This window comes from Corticium candelabrum, chromosome 9 (genome assembly GCF_963422355.1).
Source record: "Corticium candelabrum chromosome 9, ooCorCand1.1, whole genome shotgun sequence".
NCBI classification, from domain to species: Eukaryota; Metazoa; Porifera; class Homoscleromorpha; order Homosclerophorida; family Plakinidae; genus Corticium; species Corticium candelabrum.
The window spans coordinates 334,640-352,923 of NC_085093.1; the positions used below are offsets into that span (position 1 = coordinate 334,640).

Genomic DNA, 18,284 nt, shown 5'->3' on the forward strand with positions numbered 1-18,284 from the left:
CTTTCATCGAAACGCATAGATATTTATTTATACAATCAGATGTGAAGCCTAGTCAAAATATGTCATTATTCATTTGTAGGTCATTTTCATACATAAGACTAGAAGAACACCATACAACAATCCATGCAAAACACTTTCTCAAAGCATGTTCTAATTCAATTGTTCATTCTCATCCAATAAGTCAGACTGCATTGCAATACATGCAATTAGTAGTAATAGCAATAAAACTGTACCTACTAATGTAGCAGGTAAATGACGTCACTGTCTTGTACAGTACACTCCAAAAGCCAACGAGTGGTAAGTTTACCACATTAGTGGAAGTACCCAGCTGTACGTTCGTATACAATCAACTTCCCCAACTCATAAAAAGACACCACTACACAAAATGGCTGGCAAATGTAAAGTAGCTCACAGCGCTAGCATACCAAAAACAGGAATGTGTTAGACTTGGGTCAAGAAGTCTGATGCCACCATGTCCTTAGCAGCAGCTAATGACCTCAAACAAGCATAAAGCACATTGATTGCACGGTTACCCAACAACGCTATTCCATTTAGAACAATTTCCAAGCTGCTTCCCTCCACCACACTAAAATGGCATACATGTCATTATGATGGAGAGCACCAGGGTCCATGTACAAACCACAAATTACTACATATTGGAGTACAAATCAAATAGAGGGTCTGTGCAAACACTATATACAAAAAAGGTATTTAAGGATATAGCCACAGTATATATCCATGTCCATATACACAGCATCATCACGTGTGCACAGTAAGTCACCCAGTTTGAACAGCACTGTTTACACTTCTTACTCAACAGACCCTCACAAACTACACAAATTGTTTGTAGAATATCAGTAACTCATGAGCTCACATAGCAGTAATCTATGAGCTCATATAGCAAAGGTTAAAAGTTTGCAAGCTTTTCCCAGTGAATAGAACGCCTAGAAGGCACTTGATCAATGTAATTGTAGACAGCAATGCATAAATTGGTCACAATCAGCTGCTCTCTGAAAATGAGTGCATCGTGCATTCCACAATCCTGAAACATCTAGTAACCAATTTGAATGCAGACATAACTTGAATGCTAGCGGTTTGACTACCAAGATGCCTTGATCAACCTACATAGTCAGGCAAACCAACTGCCAGTTATAACCTATTTATTTAGAGACCTACTAGTGTTTAAATTTCTTGTTTCCAACTACTACAACTGCACTTTGCAGCTATTCAGCAGGATGTTCTCACTCACCAAGTTCGAACAGAAGCACGACAAGAGTAACATAGAGATGGCAACTAACTGCAGTGCAATGGAGTTAACTGATCATCATATTTTTGTGCACAGCTGGCATCTTTCAGCTACCTTAGTTATATGTGTAACTTGATTACAGTACATGCAAACGTGTGCATTTCCAAGAATTCACAAACTTCTCCCAAGCATTGCCTCAGCTAGAACATGCAAGCCAACTCTATATCTGCAACAAGCAATGCACTCTGATTTTTCTAGGTTTCAGTTGACCAATTATAGGCACAAACAGCCAAAATAACAGATTTAAAGTACAACTTGCACTCATACTGCTGTTCTGTTGAACAGTACGGCAAAACCTGCAAACCTTACCATACAACCTTTCATACAAAAATGATGTAGCAAGTATATGTTTGCTGCATTCTCACAACTATGATACTCATTACTGTAAGAACAGTTCAGTCACCATTCGTTTCGTATCTTCCGTATTCTTGACAGTGTGACCAATCGTACGTGTGTCGTTATAGATTTCATAATCATTTCCTCCCTAATAAAAGCATGGCCATTCTCTTGGCAACAATTCCATGCTCACTCCAACTATTCCATGCTAATGACATACCTCAAAAGTCTTGTCACCAAAGAAGTGGATGGCCTTGAAGCCTGCCAATTCCACATGCTTCAAGCAATAAGTTTTGTCCCAACCTTGAGGAAAGACGTCAAAACTTATCTGTCCTCCTAGAGTAAACATAACCCTTTAACAGTTTGCATATTAAACAAGATACAAACTTATAGAACCAATAGAGAATTTAAGCCCAAAGTCAGAGAACTTTGCTTCAACAGTTTCAACAAACTTCTGTCTAACTTTTGCTTCCTACAATAACATATGCAGCACAAGCACTCAAGTAAACTAAATATCCTGCTCAAAAGTAAGAAGTTATCGTGTTGTTCTCACCTTGTCGTATTCATAAAATTGGAGTCTCTCTTCGCGAGAACAATTCCTACCAATGGGTGAGACATTGATCATTCCATTTCGAAACTCGATGAACGTTCCACTGTGTGGCCCATACAGTCATCACAATTATGCACTCCAAATCAACAGATCAACATAATTGGTACCGTTTTATTGGAATATCAAGATCAGCAATGTAATGCAAACAAAAATTTATAAACTTCTTAAGCTTCTCTTCACCTATGAATTTCTTAATACTCTGGAACATTAATGACACCATATTACAGAACACAACACCTTACCATGCACTTAGTCTGTACCTGAATTTCCAAGACCTCACCATCTTTGTAAGCCACAAGTCCATTTTCAGCGAAGACGTAGTCGTACAAATGAGTCACTGAACAAATAAAATCATCATACAAGATTTGACCCTTCACCCAGCAGTGCATGCAATCTAATAGATTGCGACCTATTGCACTGACCATTATCTCCTCCCATTTGCTCTTGCACCTTGTCGAGATCGGATCCTCCTACTAGACCAACAACATACCTCTCACGCACTTTCGCCATAAAATGTTTCATTTCAGGAGAAATGACCTGCACACAAGGTAGAATTTCTACACCACCATTTTTTATTGTAAACAAGATCCAATATACTTGGCGAGCCTCTGTTATTGTTCCGTCGACATCAAACAGCAACAAAGTAGCTAGATCTCTAGCAGCCATTGTCTGTTCGACCACGCCTGCGCAATCACTCACACCCATAGAGTATGATGGCCTGTCAGAGAGGCGTGTCCAAGCAGTACAATATCACGATCTCGTGCAAGGAGGTCCGGCTTCGCAGTTCCGAAAACAAAAATGCTAAACCATAAGTAGGCCAAACGTTTGTACAATAAACTTCATAAGCTAATGGTGATGACGACACAGCAGACTAGGTTAGTCGAGTTAGAGCATAGTTTGATCATCTACGACAGCTGCTCCCTGAGTAGAGACCCATCTGTAAGAAACCACAGACCTGCTTGTCAGATTCTATTCTAGATTTGTGGTGATAATTGATTCAATTCATAGCAAGAAACCAACAGAGTGACGTAATTAGTCAACGGTTGGTTCCTGTTGTGTGTAGAATCTATGTTTATTCTGCTACACTCAAGGTAAGAAACCTGTACGATTGAGAGATGCTATTTTATATTCAAGCTCACGTACACACCTTGCGGTATGTTGACGATGGGCGTCATTGATTGAGTAAACCATCCAATCCATCACAAGTGGTAGGCACTCTTGTTTCAGCATTCATACCCTCCGGACCTATGGAAGAGGCAACAAGCGATCGTTCGAGAGGTTTTATGATCGAAGACATTCTCGGTGTCCCTATGAGCAAGGATGACTCGGAGTCAGCCAACGAAGCTGGATGTGGATCTCCGTCTTGTAATGAAGGTATCCCACCATTGATTGCCAGTCATACTGTTGCCAAGAATAATCATAGTGATTTGTACATGTAGCTACGCAGGATGCTAACATATACGAAAGGTCGAGACAAAATCGGACGAAGAAACCTAGAACGACGTTCACCGACGAGCAACTGTTTGAGCTAGAGAGGCAGTTTCTCAGAAACAAGTACCTGTCTGCGGAAGAACGACAACTGCTCGCTGACGGACTCGGTTTGACTGATGCCCAAGTGAAGACTTGGTTTCAGGTACTCGAAACTGTGCGTCTAGCTAGAAGTGGACGCTTGCTTATGCGACCGTTGCCTTTAGAATCGTCGAATGAAATTGAAGCGACAACTCGAAAGTATGGGCTGCACGGCACCGGGAGCGGAATGGCGAGACGAGCGTTTCTACTGCGGTACGTTGCGTGCGTCTCGAGACATTCGTCGAAACGGCTCTCTGCCCTGTCTCAAGGACATAGAACCATTGCTAGCGACGTCGACGCGAGGTGTGTCCAGACTACACTACTCGGCACCGTACAGACTTGCGATACCCTACTCCAGATACTTTGGTCTACACAGACAGGGTGTCGTTTGGGACGCGACTGCACCTTACTAGCAGTCTTTCATTCAGAAAGTTTTGTATAAATATACCGTATATTTATTGCGCGTTTTAGATCGATATTCACACTTATTGGTATTCTCAGTGTTATAACGAGGCTATGACAAGCTGTCTGTCGATTGGATATTAGTTGCACACTATCCGGTCATTATGCTACTACTTGAGCACGAAACCTCATTTTCACAAGAACGCATGAGACTTGATACGAAGCCATACGCGATATAGCTGTGATTCTGAATGAGTAGAAAGCAGATTCGATTATGCTGGGTATGACGCACGGAAGAAGTGTAGCAAGAGCAGCCACGCTTACAAGGTGGTCAAAGAGCGAATCTGGAAACCAAACCGCAATGTTCCTCGAATGTCAACTAGTCTCCCGTTCTCGAAAACGCACACTCTGACCCGTAAGTAAAAGTATGCACGAGCAGGTAAAGCCAGACATGTACGACCAGCGTCCTGCACCTCGGTCTCATCGCGTCAGTCACGAGTAATTAAGTGTGGCGATTGGAACGAACAGTGTCAAACGGTTACGATCAAAGCACAAATGAGTAGCGGTGCCTTACTGATAACCAGTGGCGTTGCATGCCTGGTAGCATGCCGGCCAGCTGTGCCTCGCAAAAGTGGCGCTCGACAGAGGACCGCCGACAATCACGTTGCACTTGTCAAGTGGCCACCAGACCGTGACACAAACCCTTAGGAAGCCGCTAGTGTCTGGTTGGTAGATACAAAGCGAAGTCCTAAGACATAGAGAGGATTCCCTTCATTCGATCAAGTCGACGGCCTACACATCATGTCGCTTGAGTGCTCTCGATCTCGTATTAGCCAGAATGAAGAGAAGCCCGATAGAGGATCGTCATTTCTAATTGAGAATCTCTTGAGATCGTCCCACGAGTGCAAGAGCATCGAGCACGAAACGAAGACGAGCGTAGACAGTAACGGTATGGATGAATTCGATTTCGAAAAAGAGCATTATCACTACATTAGACTGACTCGCATCCCTAGATCTAGACTCATCGGACAAAATCGGAGAGACGGAGACGCGCTCTAGAAAGCATCGCACCACTTTCACAGACGTCCAACTCCACACCCTCGAACAAGCGTTCGAAATCACGAAATACCTGTCGCTAGCCGAGCGCCAACGAATGGCTCACATGTTGGACATGACCGACGTCCAAGTGAAAACTTGGTTCCAGAACCGGCGAATGAAGTACAAGCGCCAGCATTCCGAAAGGCACTTGAGACAGGCGACACCGACCGCGTGGAGAAACGACAACTTCTATCGCAGGCTCAACAGCTCTCCGTTCGCAGCAGAGCACGCGTACCGCATATACGCTCATCAACCCACAATTTCTTCGCCCCACCATCCCTACAAGGTCAATCTTGGCGCCCGAAGGTCAATCTACGAACAACCGTGGTGGAGAACGTCGACACAGCAGCCGCATTCGAGCGCAATCCCCGCAGATTCTCGCACAACTTTGCATTATTACTAACTATAGCTAACACGCACTAAACGGTCACTAGAGAGACTCGGTCAGAATCGACTGTTAGACAATTTTGCTTGATTCTGTATAATTATATCTTACTCTCTAACTGTACAGTTCAACAGGATTAATTTAAAACCATTCGGGTCAACTACACGATGACCTAAAGTTCCATTTTCGGTTTTTGCCGCCTCACACATGATATCTCCAGATGCTTGGCGACACACGTGAGCATATAGATACCTGGTTGTACAATAACAAATAAAATAAGAATGTGTGAGTGCATGCCGGTACGTAACCACAACAGATATTAGATTGGACATACAGTGCACCCTGAACCTGATGCTGCATGTTTACAACAGGATGGATACCAATCACATGACACTGTAGCACGTACATTCGGCGTGTTCTATAAAACACCCAACCGGTGACCGCCAGTTCTGACGTATACAGAATGAGAATATCCCACTCTCTTACATCCGTATCTTGATCCGTAGAGCCTTTCTCTTCCCTCCCATTACATGCTTTAAAGGGTGTGTCGTGTACACATTATTTATGCATCTTCTGTTACTTCCTGTGCAAAGCAGCATCTGCCAAGATGATAGAGGAAACCTCTTACTGGACACGACTCCAGACTATTTAGCGTATCCTATCGCGCAGAATTCGAAATAGGTCAATCAAATTACCATAGTCACAAACTATGTACAAACTTTGTTCCTACCTAATAGCCGCCTAATAAAAACATGCGTATCTCTACACATGAATATTCAATAATCACCATCCATCCGTCTTGTTCAGTTTCCGTTTCTCCATTAGAAATACAGAAGACACATGCAGGACACACTCATGCACTGTAAACAACAGGGCGAGAAAAAATCATAACATTCAGTGCGCAATTATAAAGTGTAAATCTACTTGTTTGCTAGATGAATATTGAGATACACCTCCCAAGTTGGTGACAAACCACTAGAGCGATTTACATAAAACATTCACCAGCGGACATTGATTCTGATGTTGTGATTGTTAGAGAAGCACGGCATTGGCCTATAAAACAAGCGTTCCTTGAGCGATGCGTAGGAGGAATGTTATTTCGTCAGATTAGTGGCATGATGATGTTGGCAGGGCAGGAACACAACCAATCGTTTACGCAACTAAGAAGGCAAACAGTTAGCCAATGAGCGGTCACAGTGCCGTCCCTTCCCCATAGTTTACTTTCTATAATAGGGCCAATACTGTCTGATAAGCGGCACTCTTTACTGCGCCCCCTACAAAAGAAGAGAGACAGTGAAGCTCTTGACGCCTACTTCAGGAAAGACATTTCTACCATGAGCGATGTGCGAGTAAATGCTGAAGACTATTTGGCCAAGGAAAGCGGTGACCACAAAGACTTTTCTGAAAGACCAGCGTCAAAGAGCTTTCTAATAGACTCTATCCTCTCGACAGCTTCCAGGCAATCTTCTCAACAATGTCTTCATGTTGGTGTCGAAAGAAGAACCACAATACACAAGGCAGAATCAGACGATGATTCTGGTTCAACGGAAGCTAGAAATTCTCCAGTTGATGGAGGTACGTTCTAGTGATTAGATTTGTTGTTAGTTAGAGTCTCAATTCTGTTGAGATCGTATTCTTGTTAGCTCACGGATCTCTAACTATGATAGATGAGGATGAATCACAGGAAGGAAAGCCTTCCAAGCCCAAGAAGCCCAGAACAACTTTCACCGATATGCAAATATTTCAATTGGAAAGAACATTTGAGACACAAAAGTACCTTTCATCTGTCGATCGACATCGACTGGCAGACATGCTCAACCTCACTGACACTCAAGTGAAGACCTGGTTCCAGAATCGTCGAATGAAATTTAAACGCCAGCATACAGAACGAGAACTGCAAACCTACACAAGACTCTCGGTACCACAACCATTCAGATCCTCATTTGGCCACACACCATATCCTCTTCCAGTTTTCAGGCAACAGATCTCATCCAAAGGCATCCTAGTGGCCTCGGCAAATACAGATGCAACCAACTACGGCAGTCAATTTTCTCAGCCACTCTACCAGCCAATTCACAGTTTGCCAAGACTTTCCTACCCTATTGCTACTTACCAGACTGTACCACCAAGATATTACTGACAACATCCAAACATATCTAGATACCAAAAAATAGATCGATTCATATTTTTGTTGATCTGTATTCAGTCCTGTTGTTTCGTTAATCAGTATTCAGTAGTATTAATTTACGGCTTCTAGCCTGATGGACATTGACGACACTGATGAAACCCGAAGAAGTAATATTCATGTAGTTCTATCGCGGATGATCATGACATCATGTTTCGTCTAATTTGTTAGCTAGGTGCATAATTACAACTCTACGTAGCGAAGTTGACCTACCGGAAAGTCAGCACACAACTCTTCTTACTTACTTACTGTACACGACGGCGAGCAGTTCTTCGGTCTTCACGGGGTTTCTGTTGTGACAAATAACGCTACACCTTATGGGGTATCTTCTTGTAACTGACAATGTAATGGTTTATTGACCTTATTCTCATTCTTGCACAAAGTGCCCTACTCATACAATCGCTGAGTAAACTCGCAACTGGAGACGCGCGTTGCCTCGAGACATGTGCGCTTGCGCAAAGACAACGAAACAAATTTGTTGATATTAATACATTAACTACAAGTCTGTCCACTGAACGTGTACGTCTTAGCTACATTGCAGATTGCTGGTCGTTCGTACTGAATACGTACTAAAGTGTCAAGAAAGCGATTAGCAATAAATGATAACTAACTACATCATTGTACTAGGACACTGCCTGGGCAGTGCTTTACGTCCTTACAACATCACTACCTCCATCGTATCTAGCATTGCTCTACGTCCTTAGCATCAGGTTTCACTACCTCAACGTCTAGTTTTATTTCAGCACTGTCATCCGGCAGTCCTTCGTCCTTGTCAGCAAGATCAGACAACATAGTATTTGATTCACCTATTTCAACAACTTCAGGTTTAGAAGCACTGGTGGAGTCTATTCCCGAATCAACTGCTAGCAATTGCCTGTGAACGTCAAAGGCTAGCAAACCTAGTAGATGCACTGTCTTTGTGATGCCAGTAAATCTCTACTACCTAGTACAGTACATACCAGTTTGGCGCACTTCTTGAACATGAGTAGAAGACTTCACCTTGCTGCTTCTTTCATTACCAATTGACTCGACGTCTTGTCTATAAAAACAAATTATACAACAAAACGTTCATGTCATCGATCTCAAACTACACGAGATCAGACAATTCATCTACAATGTGCTGTCCATTGCCCTGTAATACATTCAATTAATTAATTGAAATCTCTGTAAGTCAAGTAAGTATAAACATTGTTAGTTAATTAAAGACAGTTCATTTCTTATTGCACTGGCCAACTTAGAAACTTGTGACTCATCGTCACATACTTAAGTCTTAACTTAACAAGGTATGTTGCACCAACACCTAACAAGCCTTTTACTGTGCTCATTTCATACTGCACTGTGAAAACAGGACATGATATCAATAACATAGACGTCAATTGCTACCTCTTGCGTTGTCTAGACTTTCCAGTGACAACTGCAATTGCGATAATGAAAGTCAACAGCAAACCCACAATCATCAGCATCCAGTACGTCTTTAGATCTGTTGACTGGACTGACTCAGCATCGTCAGAATTTAGAACATCATAACTTCCAGTCACACTACATGATAACCCTTCTTCATGGCATATGTAATGCTGACACACATCAAACTGATCACAAGGACCTACACAGAACAATGTAAGTAAGTAATAATCAAGTAATATATATGTATATGCACATTTCCAATTACTTCACCTTCTGGTTCTTTGAAAGTAATTTGAATTCTGTTTGGATTAATAAATTGAAGATCATCACTAGACACGTCTGGGAAGACAATAATCAATGTTTTGCTGTCTCTCCAAAATCCCAAGTATGTCAGAGTGGACAAAATTGAAGGTGTAAAGTCTACAACACGACGAAGATCTTGTGGCTGAGACACTGGAACTTGACTAATGTTCTGTCCAAACTTCACAGTTATGATAGAGTTTGATCTAAATTCATCCTTTGTAGGGCCAAATCCACTAACTGACACAACTGGCGGAGGAGCCTAAAACAATGGAAGTCAACATTGTATGAGTTCACACAACTGCAAGTTTGATCAAACCTTTGGCTTATTCAGCTGTCTTGCAATAAGTCTCTTACTTGTGTATCGATCAAGCACAACACTACGTTTTCGAAGTGATTTCGGAGGAAGAGAACACGAGGATGGAACAGTTGTTAGGCGAAGTTGCGGTTTATTATCATTCATCAATTTGATGGTAAGCGTCACTGTGGCACTTGCAGCAGCTGAAGGTAATTGTTGACAGGTAGACAAAGTAGTCAAGCTATTGTCCCACACAGTTACGTTAATCTAACATTTCACCATTACACTCACTCCACAATTAGACTCACTGACACCACTTACGAATCGCTGCACTTCAGTAAATGTGTCATCAACATACAAAGTTGGTTCGTCAGACAAAGAGAAATACTTCACTGACGCAATTACTTGAGCATAATCCTGAAAAATTATCAATCATAATTAATTGAAGCAATAAAATACACAACTAAAGTGGTGTACATCAAATGACGCACTTCCCGTCAAGGTGATAGCTTGCCCAGTAGCCTTAAGCTGCACAGTAACATCAAATACAAACATTTATTGCAAACAGGAATACTATAGACACAGCAAACATTGCACAGTACCTTAATACTGTTGATGTTTGAAGAAGCAAGAAAGATATACTCACCTTCATCCAAATAGCCATCAGGTGAACTTCTACAAACAACACTATTTAGAGAAATTCAATTTCCCACAGTTTATAATACATTAAAGATATAGTTGCCATAGATATCATCTCAGAGTCATCATCCATTAGCTTAAAACGAAAAGGAAAAGTCACAATTGACACAAATTGTGGTTGCTGTTCAGAGAACACAATAGAATCCTTTTGACCATATCCAACACCAAGGTTAATCTTGGGTGGATCGTTTCCTTCTTCAACTGTGATGTTGACTGTCACAGTATTACTTTTAGCATTATTGTTATCTGTGACAGTAGCAGACAGATTTCTTAGGCCAAGAGTTGGATCAGTCACATTATTGATAATGTAGGATGCTGAGAGAAGAAGCTAAAATAAAGACAACAATCAAAACTACAACGTAAACTAAACTAACTGTAAGTTACATTGTGGTAGTTGGCCACTGTTGAGTTACCAACTAGAGAGATGCGAAGTTCAGTTACGCTGCTGCTCCAGCTCGATGTTACATCAATGCCATACATATTGGCTAAGGTCATATCAAACTTGATTGTTTCATTCTTACCATCCCTCAGATTACTGACATCTATACTGGCATTAGACAGGTAGATGCTATCTTTGCCTCTTAGCGTGACACTACTGGGAAATACTTTAATAGCCTCCCCATTCACAGTAAACACAATCGCATGTGTCTCATTAGTGCCACAGGAACCATTTCCAAAGTTGAATACTGGTCCATCATTGACAGGAGTTGTGGTCGAAGCTGCAGTTGTCAAATTTAGAGCTGGAGTTGTAATTGAAGATGGAGCTGCAGTAGTCAAATCTAGAGCTGGAGTTGTGCTTGAATGTGGAGTGGGTACTGAGGCAACTACAATATAAGTAGAATTAATAACTGAAAATAACTAACGAATTTAAATCTACTGTTCTGTCTAGCACTAGACCTGTAATTTCAAAACAATAGCAAACTCCAACGCCTTGGAATCACAACTATCAAGCGCTCATTTTATGTATGTTATTCAAATCGAATGCGTTAGAGACAAGAAAAGCAGCATGTCTCACCTGCAATATTCATCCACTCTAACAGCAAAACAGTGAAGATGGAGAGACTTACAGACGGTCGGTGTCGCCACATGTTAAGCTATACACACCACAGTTAGGAACGCCTCCCACATTTACTGCTAGATTAAAACCCCAAATGTTTGGCCTCTTCCAAAACCGACGATGATAAAGAATATCAAACTCGATCTCCGTCTCAGATCTACTGCGCTGACGACCGTGTGGCTACAACCAAAGCTAAGATTTATCTAACTTTAATGAGCTAATACAATGCTTCAATTTCTATACGTTGTCACTCCTTCTTCTCTTCTTCACCCAAACGGCTACAACAGCACGGGAAACGCAAAAGGCAAAAAAGAACCTCTAACGCACTCACCGCTAACCACACGTGAGCAAGACCAATGTGCTAATAACGCCCCTTCACCCAACCCGCCAAACAAACGCATTATCAATGTATGGAACAGAAGAACAACGATGACACTGTTACCCTAGTAAACAGATATCCACTAAAACTTCGTCATTAACAAATACCCACCCTAAAATGTCCTTTCTTTAAAAACACGACGTTATTATTGTTGTACTAATCCCAAGCTCACGTGCACGTGTCTACTGGAACCCGCCATAGCCACCTTGCTGCTTGAATCTCTGCTCATAGTGATTAATACAAAAGAATTTATCTTGAAACACTGCATAGTTGCTACTACTCAGTTTCTTCCCACAGTCACAGCACCTGTATACACCAAAGTTTATACACAAAACGCCATAAAAATGAGAAACTATCAATTTGACTTGAAGCAGTTCTTGTGCATAGGGTGATCATTGCCGCTCACGTACTCCATGGGGTACACTGTCTTTCCACATAAAAAGCACTGCCCACCACAAGCATAATATATTTATTACCTCAAAATACAGAAATTCTAAGCATTATGTACCTTGCTCTGGTTTGTCTGTTGAGTGGTCTTACTAAAGCCCTTGCCCTTGCGCTTGTGCACAGAAATGGAACAAGCTCTGAACTGCTGGTACGTGTACGTGTCTGCGTTAGAGTCAGGAATGCTAGTCTTGAGAAGAGTTACCACAACAGAATCATGAACGCCTTGAAGCAGTAGTTCTCCTGTAAATTGAACAACCTGAACACCAGAAATCATCACACAGAAAGGTAAGTCACACAGACTGTCTATTACACCATGCTTCTTGGCAGTTTTCAGGGTTCCGGATAATGCCTCAAACACAGGAGAGCACTCTTCAAACAAAATACCAAATGTCACTTGGTATTTGCCACTTGTACTGAGAGACCCCCAAGACTGAATCTCAGCAATGAGCTACGAGTCACAATACAACATACACACTCAACAATTTAGATAAGAAAAAACAAACAACAACCTTCCGTATCTCCTTGTCAATCCACTTTGCAGCAGCCAAGGCTTTTGCCATTGCATTGACTCCTCTAGCCACTACACTAAGCTTTCTTACCATCAGAGGATCTTCATCTCTTAACTTGTTTCCATCTGGTCCATAGGGATCAGAAGGTGGACCCTCCATAGGCCATGATAAAGCAGCTGCTTTTCTCCTAGCAATACTCTTCTTCTCTCTGATTTGGACTTCAGTAAAACGTGGTTCATATCCAAGGGTTTTCTGTGCCTCATCACTAGATGTCTCCTGTTTCTGGTAACCACTTGAGTCCTCAGACTTGTCTGTCTTCTGATCACGAACTACTCTGTGTTGTGAATTCTCAACATTGTCTTGATTCTTTTCACTGCTACTTGAATTAGATGAGTCATGGTCTGACACCATTGCACTCAATCTGGCAATAGAAGAATGGCCGTGTCCACTACTCTCTGAACTCTTAGATGCAGTTGGTTTGACCTTGTCAAAAACAATATTATCACTAGATACAGTTCTATCACCCATATCACTGCTGTTTGCTGTGGGTTTCATCAGAGACAACAAATTACCCCGTCCATGCTCACTATCTAGTGAGTCAGTAACTGCGACAAATGCACCCTCTTCTGAACCACCTACAAATGGTTCTTTCTGTTTTGCTAGTTCTCCAGTTGAACTGTTTGAAACAACATCAGTATTCTGTCCACCTCGAGCCATTTCCCCCTGTGCTTTTCCATTTGGATCAGCTTTCCCAGTTGGCTGTGCACCATTTCCCTTAACTTGACCAGTAATATTATTGATTTGTGGTGTAGGTGTAGAAGCAACAGGAGTCAAATCCTGATGAGATTCTGTACTTGTCTCTACAGAAGAGTCCACCAAGACTTTATCTGGCACTGCTGTTGTCAAGACTGTTCGTCTACTGTGCTTTAAGTTACTATCTTCAAGCCTATCAGGGTTTTTTATTGCCACAGTTACAGATCCTCCTTGCTGTTCGTTTCTTAATTGGGGTGGCATAATCCTAACGGGTGCCTGGAGAACACTAAATGCCTTTTTGGCTTCAAACTGCTGTATTACATTAAGAACTTTTTTTTCTTTCAGAGGAGTGGACAAAGAGGATTGATGATCACGATTTGATGAATAACGTTGTGCTGTTTCAGAAATATCGCTACTAGCTTGCAAGCCTGCTTGGAAAACAGGTGCAGTCAGAGTTGATTTCATAAATAGGTCCTTAGATCTCGTGACAACTGATGCATCACTTGTTTTTTTTGCAAGAGTGGTTTCTGCTCCACGTAACAGGGATGCTTCGTTCTGCTCCTTGTTTGGACCATCCTTACTTCCATGAAAGCCAGTTGAAACAGACTGAGCTGCTTTGGCAGTTTTGTTCTCAACTACTTGTTCAGGCTGACATGCCTCTTCAGATTTGTCTTTCTTACCTGTAGCACTTGTGTGCATCAATGTTGTGTTTCTAGTAGATGGTTGATCACAATGTTTGCTTTGCACTACTCTTGTCCAAGCAGACCTCTCTCTAGCCTGCCTTACCTTTTCAGCCTCCAGGAGTTGTTCCTGCTTGTTCTGCTTAGTTCGTTCCTCGTGTCTTCGTTTCTCCTCTGCCCCTCGTCGTTCTTGACGAGCCTTTTCAGCAGCAAAAACCTCTTGCCTCTTCCTCTCCCATTCTTGAACATGCCTTGAATGTTCAGCAGCAAGATTAATGGCAGCCGACATGCCAGAAAGAGATGGCCGAGGAGGTAACAAAGGCTTTACTGGAAGACTTGAATGAGGCTTTGTACTGCTGACTTCTGCCTTAAATGCGATAGATTTGTCAGACTGGGTGTGGGTTAAGACTTCTTGTTTTGGGGCTGAAGTCCTTTCGTTTGCTTTTACTGTTACAGCATGTCTCACTTCCTCTCTACTCTGCTGAGGCTTCCTATCAAACTCTTGTTGTCTATCAGTACTCGATGTATATTCCTGGTGGAAAGATCTCATTTGATGCTGCAAAACGACTTCTGCAATGTTTGCTGGCTTCTTTGGAGGTAGAGGCTTTCCCTTGCTAGCATTTGATGGCAATGTTTCTGATTGATTGGTACCTTTAGTTTTGTTGGAACGAGAGCTTATTCCATCATTCTCATTAGCTTTGACTACACTTGTTTCATCAGATGTGGTCAATTGGTCTCGTTTCCGAATAAGCTTACTGTGGAGAGCTTGCCATTCAGCAATTTGTCTTTCAGCCTGTTCCTCAACTATTCGACTCTGTCTCAGCTTTGCATCTTTCTCTTTCTGACGAGATCCTGATTTGGACCACGTTATAGCACCTTTTTGCACAGCAGTAACCGTTCTTGTAAATTCATTAGATCGTTTCTTTTCAGTAACATCATAATTGGGCTTGGACAAGTCCTTCTTTGACTGCTTTAATATTTTTCCAGCGTTTTGAGCTGATGCACGAAATCTAATTGAGGAACCAGTTGGGGGTTGAACAGCCTTAGTTTCCCCCTTGCTTTCTGTGGCATCACTGGATGAGACGTGTGGTACAGCGTCTTGAGCCACAGTTGTTGCTAAATTCTGTACTTCTTGAACTTGCTCAATTACTTCTGTTTGAATATCTACCATTGGTAAAGACAACTGCCCAACAGAAGACAGTGACTCTGTGATCTCAACAGTTTCCTCCTTCACAGTAACTGTTTTTAGAACTGATTGCTCCCTACTACCTCCAAATGACTGTTGTTCCAGAGAAGCAGTTTTGATGACAGTTTCGGTTGATTCTGGTTCCTGGTAAGTTACAGACTGGATATCAGATGACAATGAAGTGCTGGTCACCTCACTGAAGATCTCAGATTCTGCATGTCTATCAGCCATTACATTAACCTGTTCTACATGTTGGATCTGTCTATCTCTGAATTGTTTTGCTCCTTCATTCACTTCCATTACGTCATCATAAATGTCCTCTTGAACAAACTGTTCTTGCTGCTGTTGTCTACGTAGCTCATTGTCTTGATCACTGATTGGCCTACCACGACTAGCTGCTGCAGCAGTTGTTATATCATCATACAGTTCCTCATCAATATTCTGGCGATCATCAGTGACACTATCATAAATTTCATTTTCTACTTCCTTTTCATTGTCAGATTTCACTGAAATAGAGTGATCAATATTATTCTCTGCTTCTGCTAATGCTGCTACTTCTTTAGCAGCAAAAGGGAGCAGCTGTGGAACAACAGCAGGCATAGTGACATCATCATACAGTTCTTCAACAAGTGATTCAGAAACAAGTGGTGGAACCCTGCCATCATTACTAGAGGCAACATCATCATATATTTCATCCTTTTGAAGTTCAGTAGCAACTTCTGCATAGAAATCCCCATCTTCTACACCATCTGCAGCAACTACAGAATTTTCAACCACTGGAGCTTTCAACTGTTCTACTGAAATATCTTGATCAGCTGGTATTGACTCATAAACCATTTCATCACAGTCAGCTAGAACTTCATCAAGTTCATCTGCCATCTGGAACACTTCATTTGCCAACTGATGAGCTGATGATCTGTTCACTCGTGATGGTAAGGGTGGGTATAACTGGGAATCGTTCTGAGGTGTTGCTGATGAGAAAGTTGCAGGCAGAGCAGTATAGAGAGGATCTGTGAAAAATTATACAACTCACATCACGTAGATAAACAACTGCAATTTTCTGTTGGTAACAAAAATGTACAATCATACACAACACAAACACACACACACACACACACACACACACACACACACACACACACACACACACACACACATGCCAAAAATGAATATGCCTTTTGGAAAGTTCCGAAGATAGCACCCCTGCCTATTTCTAGGTAGGGACCCCGGCGCTACTTGGAGTTCTAGGCCGCGCTCACGAACCCCTTGATGCATGGCCAGAACATCAAAGGGCACTGACTTTGACGCAGCCACAGGACTGGATTCAAGTCCACATGTACACGTGTACCCGTATATACTGCGTGATGTTCTGTCAAGCCAGCGGTCTAGTCCACCCCCAGTCAAAGACCAGGTACTCATATATACTCCTGAGTTGAGAGAGGCAACTGTGTGTGAATTTCTTGCCCAAGAAAATTACGTCTGTACTCATCCCGGAACCTACGACCTCAATGCCCCGAAAGTTTCCACACACACACACACACACACACACACACACACACACACACACACACACACACACACACACACACACACACCAGTAGTAGATCACTCATATTGATATATGATCTATCATTTCTTTTCCATGCTGGAGAATTAAGTACTAACTGGTGATGTGTGTCTGTTGATCATTCCGCCATGCACATAAATATCTAAGCTACATTTTACTATGTTCATGCAGCTGTATATAACCCCATATACGTAAATATAATAATGACCTTGGTGTAGCATGAACATAGACATATTAGAAAGTACCCACCGTCTTCAGCATCCTTCACTACATCTTCATACAATATCTCATCGGGATCAGACTCTACTTCTTCATTTTCCGGAGCACTTGGATAAGGCTGCAAATTCTGATACAAATCTCCATGCTCATATGTGGATGAACTCTGCCGTCGTAGCACATCAGAAGCATTCCGTAACACACTAATCCAATCTTCAACATCGTCGGAAGAATCTGCATACACGTGGTACACTCTAATCGGCGTCATGATACCGAAACAGTTCGATTTGGGAACATTTAGAGGCCACTGGCAGTGACATTGGTTGTGGCGTAACAGGCCGATGCATTCGCCCTTTACGTCGATAGCCCCAAGAGCCGGCTTGAATGGATCTTTGTAGTAGCCGAGCTGTCCGTTACGATCCAATCTAAACAGCCGCCGTTTCCAATTCTTGCGCACGTTCCCCTGCTTTGTAAGGGTGCTCGACTTTACAAAATCGCTGTTCATTGTGTCTCCCAGTGCTTGAGCTGGAGGATATAAAAGAAAAACGATCAAATTCCTCCATGCTTCAGTAAACGTATTCATTATTGCAAGATTACTAACAGAACTAATGAGAGCAAAGAAATCTTCAGAATCTCGGTCAACTCTTATCTACTCAAGTACTGGACACGCACACGAAGAGCCGAAAACCCTCGGTTGCCCGACCACCTGTTGCGAGGTCTACTTACTACAAATATGTCACACAGTAGACTCATGCAAGTACGCAAGCATAGCTTCAAACAGTACGCGACACAGAAACGACTGCAAAATGCAATGCAATATATAGAGCAATATGTCTACTGTACGTATACCTAGATCTCTTGTTCTGTTTTATTGACTAAAAGTCATTTGAGCTTAATT

General features: G+C 42.1%; 6 protein-coding genes across 7 annotated transcripts; 3 read left to right on the top strand and 3 right to left on the bottom strand.

The window, feature by feature from the left end:
- Nucleotides 1-1,495: 1,495 nt before the first annotated feature.
- On the bottom strand, nt 1,496-3,266 carry LOC134183943 (uncharacterized). The gene is made up of 8 exons (XM_062651533.1): nt 2,850-3,266; nt 2,675-2,789; nt 2,513-2,589; nt 2,360-2,451; nt 2,196-2,295; nt 2,039-2,114; nt 1,863-1,978; nt 1,496-1,790 (listed from the first exon to the last, which is right to left on the bottom strand). Exons 1-8 carry the CDS (start codon nt 2,955-2,957, stop codon nt 1,686-1,688), a joined length of 789 nt encoding a protein of 262 aa, XP_062507517.1. The 5' UTR covers nt 2,958-3,266; the 3' UTR covers nt 1,496-1,685.
- A 34-nt stretch (nt 3,267-3,300) lies between these two features.
- On the top strand, nt 3,301-4,586 carry LOC134183948 (homeobox protein ceh-9-like). Its single transcript, XM_062651537.1, has 3 exons — nt 3,301-3,626; nt 3,692-3,885; nt 3,947-4,586. Exons 1-3 carry the CDS (start codon nt 3,500-3,502, stop codon nt 4,232-4,234), a joined length of 609 nt encoding a protein of 202 aa, XP_062507521.1. The 5' UTR covers nt 3,301-3,499; the 3' UTR covers nt 4,235-4,586.
- Nucleotides 4,587-4,816: 230 nt separating this feature from the next.
- On the top strand, nt 4,817-5,768 carry LOC134183947 (homeobox protein ceh-31-like). The gene is made up of 2 exons (XM_062651536.1): nt 4,817-5,172; nt 5,237-5,768. Exons 1-2 carry the CDS (start codon nt 5,025-5,027, stop codon nt 5,722-5,724), a joined length of 636 nt encoding a protein of 211 aa, XP_062507520.1. The 5' UTR covers nt 4,817-5,024; the 3' UTR covers nt 5,725-5,768.
- Nucleotides 5,769-7,040: 1,272 nt separating this feature from the next.
- On the top strand, nt 7,041-8,094 carry LOC134183944 (barH-like 1 homeobox protein). Its single transcript, XM_062651534.1, has 2 exons — nt 7,041-7,281; nt 7,374-8,094. The coding sequence occupies exons 1-2, from the start codon at nt 7,041-7,043 to the stop codon at nt 7,844-7,846; spliced, it is 714 nt and encodes a 237-aa protein (XP_062507518.1). The 3' UTR covers nt 7,847-8,094.
- Nucleotides 8,095-8,352: 258 nt separating this feature from the next.
- Nucleotides 8,353-10,582, bottom strand: LOC134183946 (uncharacterized). Its single transcript, XM_062651535.1, has 8 exons — nt 10,496-10,582; nt 10,371-10,421; nt 10,215-10,310; nt 9,915-10,160; nt 9,566-9,857; nt 9,275-9,494; nt 8,851-8,930; nt 8,353-8,790 (listed from the first exon to the last, which is right to left on the bottom strand). Exons 4-8 carry the CDS (start codon nt 10,056-10,058, stop codon nt 8,573-8,575), a joined length of 954 nt encoding a protein of 317 aa, XP_062507519.1. The 5' UTR covers nt 10,059-10,160; nt 10,215-10,310; nt 10,371-10,421; nt 10,496-10,582; the 3' UTR covers nt 8,353-8,572.
- A 1,153-nt stretch (nt 10,583-11,735) lies between these two features.
- Nucleotides 11,736-18,180, bottom strand: LOC134183941 (uncharacterized). Of its 2 annotated transcripts, XM_062651531.1 has the most exons (8): nt 17,988-18,180; nt 17,420-17,911; nt 12,985-16,613; nt 12,786-12,923; nt 12,537-12,731; nt 12,394-12,473; nt 11,893-12,334; nt 11,736-11,829 (listed from the first exon to the last, which is right to left on the bottom strand). In XM_062651531.1, exons 2-7 carry the CDS (start codon nt 17,889-17,891, stop codon nt 12,211-12,213), a joined length of 4,638 nt encoding a protein of 1,545 aa, XP_062507515.1. In that variant the 5' UTR covers nt 17,892-17,911; nt 17,988-18,180; the 3' UTR covers nt 11,736-11,829; nt 11,893-12,210. The 2 variants fall into 2 exon arrangements, with proteins under 2 accessions (XP_062507515.1, XP_062507514.1); XM_062651530.1 differs by having other exon boundaries at nt 17,420-18,180.
- Between the last annotated feature and the right edge of the window lie 104 nt (nt 18,181-18,284).